General features: G+C 51.6%; 2 protein-coding genes across 2 annotated transcripts in view; one reads left to right on the top strand and one right to left on the bottom strand.

Annotated features, from left to right (window-relative positions):
* pcsk1nl (proprotein convertase subtilisin/kexin type 1 inhibitor, like) overlaps positions 1–6,736 on the top strand; it is an 8,465-nt gene extending 1,729 nt beyond the window's left edge. The window contains exons 2-5 of the mRNA XM_073469588.1: positions 5,201–5,456; positions 5,577–5,823; positions 5,901–6,068; positions 6,343–6,736. Coding sequence (XP_073325689.1) covers positions 5,201–5,456; positions 5,577–5,823; positions 5,901–6,068; positions 6,343–6,736 — 1,065 coding nt within the window. The remainder of the gene's footprint in view (positions 1–5,200; positions 5,457–5,576; positions 5,824–5,900; positions 6,069–6,342) is intronic.
* A 1,977-nt stretch (positions 6,737–8,713) lies between these two features.
* lhfpl4b (LHFPL tetraspan subfamily member 4b) overlaps positions 8,714–9,528 on the bottom strand; it is a 5,709-nt gene continuing 4,894 nt past the window's right edge. The window contains exon 6 of the mRNA XM_073470710.1: positions 8,714–9,528. This exon is cut by the window's right edge and continues 597 nt beyond it. The gene's annotated coding sequence lies outside the window, so the exon portion shown is untranslated.

Raw genomic sequence — 9,528 nt, 5'->3', positions numbered from 1 at the left:
AGGGGGATGAGAGGGATGAGGGGGATGAGGGGGGATGAGGGGGATGAGGGGGATGAGGGGGATGAGAGGGATGAGGGGGGGTGAGAGGGATGAGAGGGATGAGGGGGGGTGAGAGGGATGAGGGGGATGAGAGGGATGAGAGGGATGAGGGGGATGAGAGGGATGAGAGGGATGAGAGGGATGAGGGGGATGAGAGGGATGAGAGGGATGAGGGGATGAGAGGGATGAGGGGGGATGAGAGGGATGAGGGGGGATGAGAGGGATGAGGGGGATGAGAGGGATGAGGGGGGATGAGAGGGATGAGGGGGGATGAGGGGGGATGAGAGGGATGAGGGGGGATGAGGGGGATGAGAGGGATGAGGGGGGGTGAGGGGATGAGGGGGATGAGGGGGATGAGGGGGATGAGGGGGATGAGGGGATGAGAGGGATGAGGGGGATGAGGGGGATGAGAGGGATGAGGGGGGTGAGGGGATGAGGGGGATGAGGGGGGATGAGAGGGATGAGGGGGGGTGAGAGGGATGAGGGGGATGAGAGGGATGAGAGGGATGAGGGGGATGAGAGGGATGAGGGGGATGAGGGGGATGAGGGGGATGAGAGGGATGAGAGGGATGAGGGGGGGTGAGAGGGATGAGGGGGATGAGGGGGATGAGGGGGGATGAGAGGGATGAGGGGGATGAGAGGGATGAGAGGGATGAGGGGGGGTGAGAGGGATGAGGGGGGATGAGGGGGATGAGGGGGGATGAGAGGGATGAGGGGGATGAGAGGGATGAGAGGGATGAGGGGGGGTGAGAGGGATGAGGGGGGATGAGGGGGGATGAGAGGGATGAGGGGGGATGAGAGGGATGAGAGGGATGAGGGGGATGAGGGGGATGAGGGGGATGAGAGGGATGAGGGGGATGAGGGGGATGAGAGGGATGAGGGGGGATGAGGGGGATGAGGGGGATGAGGGGGATGAGGGGGGATGAGAGGGATGAGGGGGATGAGGGGGGATGAGGGGGATGAGGGGGATGAGGGGGATGAGAGGGATGAGGGGGGGTGAGAGGGATGAGAGGGATGAGGGGGGGTGAGAGGGATGAGGGGGATGAGAGGGATGAGAGGGATGAGGGGGATGAGAGGGATGAGGGGGGATGAGGGGGATGAGAGGGATGAGGGGGGTGAGGGGGATGAGGGGGATGAGGGGGGATGAGGGGGATGAGGGGGGATGAGGGGGGATGAGGGGGATGAGAGGGATGAGGGGGGAGGGGGGGGGATGAGAGGGATGAGGGGGGATGAGAGGGATGAGGGGGATGAGGGGGGATGAGGGGGGATGAGAGGGGATGAGAGGGATGAGGGGGATGAGGGGGGATGAGGGGGATGAGAGGGATGAGAGGGATGAGGGGGGATGAGGGGGGATGAGAGGGATGAGAGGGATGAGGGGGATGAGAGGGATGAGAGGGATGAGGGGGATGAGGGGGATGAGAGGGATGAGAGGGATGAGAGGGATGAGGGGGGATGAGGGGGGATGAGGGGGATGAGAGGGATGAGGGGGATGAGAGGGATGAGGGGGATGAGAGGGATGAGGGGGATGAGGGGGGATGAGAGGGATGAGGGGGATGAGAGGGATGAGAGGGATGAGGGGGGGTGAGAGGGATGAGGGGGATGAGGGGGATGAGGGGGGATGAGAGGGATGAGGGGGATGAGAGGGATGAGAGGGATGAGGGGGGGTGAGAGGGATGAGGGGGGATGAGGGGGGATGAGAGGGATGAGGGGGATGAGAGGGATGAGGGGGATGAGGGGGGATGAGAGGGATGAGAGGGATGAGGGGGATGAGGGGGATGAGGGGGGATGAGAGGGATGAGGGGGATGAGGGGGATGAGAGGGATGAGGGGGGGTGAGGGGGATGAGGGGGATGAGGGGGATGAGAGGGATGAGGGGGATGAGGGGGGATGAGGGGGATGAGGGGGATGAGGGGGATGAGAGGGATGAGGGGGGGGTGAGAGGGATGAGAGGGATGAGGGGGGGTGAGAGGGATGAGGGGGATGAGAGGGATGAGAGGGATGAGGGGGATGAGAGGGATGAGAGGGATGAGAGGGATGAGGGGGATGAGAGGGATGAGAGGGATGAGGGGGATGAGAGGGATGAGGGGGGATGAGAGGGATGAGGGGGATGAGAGGGATGAGGGGGGATGAGAGGGATGAGGGGGGATGAGGGGGGATGAGAGGGATGAGGGGGGATGAGGGGGATGAGAGGGATGAGGGGGGTGAGGGGGATGAGGGGGATGAGGGGGGATGAGGGGGATGAGGGGGGATGAGGGGGATGAGAGGGATGAGGGGGGTGAGGGGGATGAGGGGGATGAGGGGGGATGAGGGGGATGAGGGGGATGAGGGGGGATGAGGGGGATGAGGGGGATGAGAGGGATGAGAGGGATGAGGGGGATGAGGGGGATGCCGTCCCCCTTGTTAACCTGCCATCACTCTCCATCCGCTAGTAGCAGAAAGTGTGTTACAAACCACAAGTGGCCGTGATCGACGGCGCACAGTGGAGTCGAGCCTGCACGGCTGCTTTGTGTTCTGGCTGCCTGGTCGATTTTTGACGGAAGCCGCAACAAGCTGCACGGAGCAGATCGCGCCGGCAGGAAGTCAAAGACACAGGAACGGCATAGAGCTTCCGGTCAATTTTCAAAATAAAACACCGTGTGCAGACTCCTGATTGTGAAAAAATGAAAAATGACCAGATCAACAAAATCTGAGCAACTCAACAAAATTGGGCAGACAAAAGGCTCGGTTCTGAAACGTTCCCGCTGGGTTCTCTTTATACATTCATGGTATGATGCCGTGCGGAGGGCGGAACAAAACCTGTAGCAGACGCGACGTCATAGAGCAGCTTCCGGTGGATCTCCAGCGTCTCTCTTTAGAGGAGGAGCACAACAAGTTTACCTGTTCAAAACTAAAATGTGACTTTCTGTAAGTGTTTTCAGTGCCTGTTCAGAACATGGCGGCTTATGTTATGTTGGTAATTGTCATGTTTGTGCTGGTTTATAGTTCAACCATTAGTGAGGCAGCTGTTTTATCCCCCGCTGAAGCGCACTCTGCTGGACAAACTATGTCTACACCGATTTTATATTGCCCCCAAGCATGTTTTTCTGCATTATAGTTTTTAAATATAAAGTTTTCATATCAGTGCATATCGGACAATATACACCGATACCGATATATCTGTGAGAGGCTCATATCGGCAGATAAATCGGTCGGGCTCTGCTATTTTGCACAATGTTCATTTTGTGTCCTTCAAGGAATTCAGATGGTAAAAAATTCCAAGCGGTCATGTAACTTAAAATGACCCTGCCTGTAGTGAACTGTGAGAAACATGAGAAAACCCTGCCTGAATAAACTCAGCCCACTGCGTACAGTTAAAGGTGTATTTACTCATTACTTTAATACAGTTATAAAAGGACATTTGTAGCAGGGAGACAAGGAAGATAACTGGATAAAATGGAGTTGTAGAATTAGAAATGTCACAGTTATGGTTAAGGCGACAACAATGTCCTTTGGGAGGTGCACATAGGTGTGTCGGGGCAGGGTGGTGCTCCCATTGAGCCTCCCCCCTGTTAAAAATTAACAAATCACCTACTGATCATCAGAATAAATTAACTTTAATGTAAAAGGTAGAAAACGATGAAAATAAAAACCTAAATGTGATTAATTCAGAACAAAAACAATAAATCTTCTGTCGAGCTTCATTTTCTCTGAAGGAAACAAACTGAGATAGGTTTGTTTCCTTCAAACAAACAAACAAACAAACAAACAAACAAACAAACAAACACACACACACACACACACACACACACACACACATCATTCAGGGTTTCACCAGAAGTTTTTCTGTGTTATGTGACAAATTAAACTAAAACCTTCTGATGGAAAATGTCTTTAAAAACAGATTGTTCCAGGTATTACAGGTGTAAACAATTAATTATCAAAGCTTTTTTGTTTGTTTGTTTGTTTGTTTGTTTGTTTCCTTTAACAACTGTAACGATGAACTGTGAACTCTGTGTGGGTTTCAGAGAGTCTGATGAAGTCAAACAGGTGACAGTGAGAAACACCAGAGAATCTCTTCAGGTACAAACAGACAGGAAACTCACCTGAGCCTCTGACGTCAGCAGGACGGGGGTCTGTCCATTTAACGTTCCAGGGTCGATCAGGTGTCTCTGCTCAGGTGTGTCGTTTCCGGTCTGAACAGCAGCTAGCAGCTAACAGCTGACTGTGTGCTCAGTTCAGGCTGAGCTCACCTGGCTCGTTGGCGTCACTCAGGTGAAGAAGTCTACCTGAACGTTCATCACCTTCTTCTTCTTCTTCTTCTTCTGTCGCACATTGTTCAGTAATCCTCGTCATCAGTCCGGTGTTGAGCGGACAGGTGACCCACCGGAGCTCTGTGCACACATTGTATTGAGGTCCGTGCGTGTGTCAGCACCTGTCCTCAACTTCCTGTTTGATAATGACTTCCTGTCGCGTTGAGCTTGACCACAGATGCAACCAATCACAGACGACGTAATAAACTCTAAAAATACACCAAATATTTTGAATATTTCTTCTAATGAATCCATAAGATTCAGATCAGAAGATAGCGATAAGTAAAAGTATTAATACTGCTCTGTAAAAGTATTAATACTGCTCTGTAAAAGTATTAATACTGCTCTGTAAAAGTACTCTGGTACAAGTTAAATACCTGCTGTGGTCAGATCTGACTGCAGAGTGAAGCCTCTTACTGAATAAATGATCTCTGATCTCTCTCTGATGGTGATGATGGTGATGATGGTGATGATGATGATGGTGATGATGATGATGATGATGGTGATGATGGTGATGATGGTGATGATGTGATGATGATGATGATGATGATGATGATGATGGTGATGATGATGATGATGTGATGATGATGATGGTGATGATGGTGGTGATGATGTGATGATGATGATGATGATGATGGTGATGATGATGATGTGATGATGATGATGGTGATGATGTGATGATGATGATGTGATGATGATGGTGATGATGATGATGTGATGATGATGGTGATGATGATGATGATGATGATGGTGATGATGATGATGGTGATGATGATGATGATGATGGTGATGATGGTGATGATGATGGTGATGATGGTGATGGTGATGATGATGATGATGATGATGATGCTGATCTCTCTCTCTCTCTCTCAGTCTCTGCCGGCAGCTCGCGGCGGTGGGCGTGGCCTGGATGTTTCTGTGGGCGGGGTCAGACGCCAGCGCAGAGACCTCCGTAACCTGCTGCCTTATGAGGACCAGATGATGTCATATCCCACCACTCAGGGAGGGGGCGGGGTCAATGACCTGTACTACCAATCAGACGACTGGAGGGGGCGGGGTTTGGATCAGGCCCTGCAGCGATTGGTGGAGAGGGACCAGAGGCGGGAGCAGGAAGAGCAGCAGCGAGAAGGTTTGAGTCATTCACTCGACCAATCACGTCGCACCTTTGTATAAAAATACTTGTCAACATGTTTGGACTTTTACTGATTTTATATTTTCATACAAACACTGACTGTCGTTTTCTTCTCAGCCTACCTGGCCGCTCTGCTCCGCCTCCTGAACGAGGCTGAGAGCGCAGGATTGGTCGGCCCGGGGGACGTGGAGGTGGTGGAGGAAGAGGAGGAGGATGAGGAGGACGATCAGGGGCCACCGGGGGACTTCCAGGGCCCCGCCCCCCCAGACTACGATGAGACGGGCCGGGGCCTGAACATGGGGAGGCCCCCGGCCGCTTGGTGGGGACTCCTGGAGCCTCAGCTGGCTCAGGCCCTGCTGGACAGGTGAACGCCACTTCCTGTTTGTGTTTACGTCAGAGTGAAGGAGTTATTAATAATAACCTGTGTCCTGTGATCGTCAGGATGGAGCCTCAGGTGGCCCAGACGCTGCTGGAGAGAGCGAGACAGGCTGGACGAGTGTCATCAGGACTGACCCGAGGAGGAGACAGAGGAGGAGACAGAGGAGGAGACAGGGGAGGAGACAGAGGAGGAGACAGAGGAGGAGACAGGGGAGATGAGGACGCTCTGAGGTGATCCAACGTCCACACACACTGTCAGACACATCCAACCATCAGACACATCCAACCATCAGACACATCCAACCATCAGACACATCCAACCATCAGAGACATCCAACCATCAGAGACATCCAACCAGAGTCCTGTGAAAAAAGTCAGATTTTAAGATGTTTTTACAGTCTGCTCCTCCTCCTCTCCTCCTTGTCCTCCTCATCTTCTCCTCCTCTTCCTCCTTCTCCTCCTCCTCCTCATCTCCTCCTCCTCTTCCTCCTCTTCTCCTCCTCAGGCGTATGGTTGCTAGGTTACTGTCCAGCATCGGCCCTAACAACGCCCTGGTGATGTCCTCAGGTCGCCGAGCCAGGAGGGACCTGCCCGTCACACCTGTTAGCTCCGCCCACAGGAGAACCCGCCGCTCCCTTGACGACATGGCTCCTCCATCGCCTAGCAACGACCCCCCTCTGCTTCGAGTGAAGAGGCTGGAGGAGGAGGAGGAGGAGGAGGAAGAGGAGAAGCTCCGCCCCCCTGCTGCTGAGCTGCAGAGGATGAAACGCATCAATACCATGGCAACTGCTGCCATGGAAGAACTGAATCATGGGAGTCGTAGGCGCCGGAGGAGAGCTGCCCTGAACTACGACCCCCAAATACTGATTGATCAGATAGTGGAGTACATGAGGGAGTAAGAGGAGGAGGAGAGGAGAGGAGGAGAGAGGAGAGGAGAGGAGAGGAGATGAGAAGAGGAGAGAGGAGAGGAGAGGAGGGGAGGAGAGGAGAGAGGAGGAGAGGAGAGAGGAGGAGGTGAGGAGAGGAGAGGAGAGGAGATGAGAGGAGGAGAGAGGAGAGGAGGGGAGGAGAGGAGAGAGGAGGAGAGGAGAGAGGAGGAGAGAGGAGAGGAGAGGAGAGGAGATGAGAGGAGGAGAGAGGAGAGGAGGGGAGGAGAGGAGAGAGGAGGAGAGGAGAGAGGAGGAGGTGAGGAGAGGAGGAGAGGAGGAGAGAGGAGAGGAGATGAGAGGAGGAGAGGAGAGGAGAGGAGGAGAGAGGAGAGGAGGGGAGGAGAGGAGAGAGGAGGAGAGGAGAGAGGAGGAGGTGAGGAGAGGAGGAGGTGAGGAGAGGAGGAGGAGAGAGAGGAGGAGAGGAGAGAGGAGGTGAGGAGAGGAGAGGAGAGGAGAGGAGAGGAGAGGAGAGGAGAGGAGGAGAGAGGAGAGAGGAGAGGGAGGAGAGGAGAGGAGAGGAGAGGAGAGGAGGAGAGAGGAGAGGAGAGGAGAGGAGGAGAGAGGAGAGGAGAGGAGAGGAGAGGAGAGGAGAGGAGGAGGAGAGGAGGAGAGAGGAGAGGAGAGGAGGAGGTGTTTTCTGTGTTTTTACTTCCTGTTCTGGTTTTTTGTCTTTTTGCTGCTTTTGGTGAAAATGTTTCCGTTCAGTCGTTTGTTGCTGAAAAGTGATGAAGATGAAGATAAAGATGAAGATGATGAAGAGACATAAACATCAATGTTCCTGTAGAGGACAGCATCATGTATCTGAGTATTAAATGATTATTGATCATGACGATTAATATTTATGATAAATTCTGGTTGAACTTTTCTTTCAGAGCTGCATTAACGACCTGTGTGTCCTTCAACACTACAGTACCCACAATCCTCAGCAGTGACTCAGTAGTTTGATTCAGTTCTTAAAGATCAACCTTTAACTTCACCCAGCTGAAAGCTACCCGGCAACAGAGTCTGAAGCTCTCTGATTGGTTGTTTGGGACAGTGATGGCTTCTGGGACTTGAAGTCAAAATGTTAAAGATTTATTATCAAAAGCAGCGTCACACTGACTCCTCCCTCCGTCCGTCCGTTACAGACAGTAACCGTGGCAACAGCTCATCAGCTTTGTGATTGGTTGGTTCCTGTTGTGTTCATGTGGTTCAGCTTGTTTGACTCGTCTTTATTCATGTGTCTGAATTAAAGTCAGTATCACTTCAGTCTGCTGTCTTCACTGACCATCACCTGAGACACCACCTGAGACACCACCTGAGACACCACCTGAGACACCACCTGAGACACCACCTGAGACATCACCTGAGACACCACCTGAGACATCACCTGAGACATCACCTGAGACACCATCTGAGACACCATCTGAGACACCACCTGAGACCATCAGCAGTTTAAATAACTCGGACAGAACCGGGCTCAGCCGGTCCAGCTGCTCTCGGGCCCCTCGCCGGGTCTTCGTGGTGTCATGTGTGTCACATGATGAAGCTCCTCTGAACAAACCTGCTGCTGATGTTTTAAAGCTTCAGCTGCTCTGTGAGGCAGGACTCACCTGGTCAGGTTACACCTTCACTAAGCTTAACACAGGTTAACTTCACCTGTTCAGGTAACTTCATCAGGTAAATGAAGGTAATCTGATTACATCACATAACGAGCTGTTTAAACACGTAGCTGTACCTGATAACTGACCAGGTAAACGTCTCACCTGGTCACATGACCTGCTGTCTGACTGAAGTCTGATGAAGTCATCAAAACACACAAACATACATAAATATTGTTTATGTTTATGTTCCTGTACAGTCTGTACACACTGACATGCATGATACATTCTGTAAATACAAACAACAACAACAACAACAACAACAACCTGCTCACAAACATTATTCTATAAAATGATCCCACGACAAAGTAAGTCTCTTCTCTGTACGGAGACACATCAGGGACAATCTTCATGCCACATGTTGAGCTTCAGAGTGATTCACAGTAACCATGGCAACGTAAATGCTGCTGTTACATCATTTATTTATTCATTAAACACTTTGACAAACGTCCTGTAGAAACCTTCATGAGCTCAGAGTTCACCTGAGTGTCGACGCTCTGCTCAGGTGACTCAGGTGTGTTTAGTGTTAGTGGGAGAGACATCATGTGACATCAGGATGTTGATAAAAGGTGGTTCTGTAAGGTCCAATCAGACGGCTCTGAACGAGAAACTGAATCTAGCAGGCAGTCACAGTCTGAGGCAACAAACCCTGAACTGAAAACTGAACCATCTACTTTATTTAGTGCTGCAGAGGTCAAAGGTCACGCTGACAGGAAGCTGATCAGAATCACTAACGTACTTTTACAAGTTTTGAACACAGTCTGTCTTCTTAACCTGACATTTGCTGTGTTTTTCCTAGCTTAGCACAACATTAGCTAACAAGTTTATCCATCCTGTAGTCAGCTGGGTTTGTTCTAACTTCACTGGGAAGCTAACTCTAAGCTAGCCCGTCCTGGAAGCTATATATAAGGTAACTTGATACTTTTACTAATAGGCTACTAACACTCAAGCTAACTGTGAGATAACTACACCTAAGCTAACTCTTAGCAGACTTTACCCGAAACTAACTCCAAGAATACCAACCTGCTAAATCTGAGCTGACTACACCTCAAACTAATTCTAGGATTACTGGACTTGAAGCTAAGCTAACTGGACCCAGGTGCTAACTGGACCTTATGCCAA

Source organism: Pagrus major, chromosome 7 (assembly GCF_040436345.1).
Source record: "Pagrus major chromosome 7, Pma_NU_1.0".
NCBI classification, from domain to species: Eukaryota; Metazoa; Chordata; class Actinopteri; order Spariformes; family Sparidae; genus Pagrus; species Pagrus major.
The sequence above is the reverse complement of the archived record's forward strand: the minus strand, read 5'-3'. Positions and strand labels throughout refer to the sequence as shown.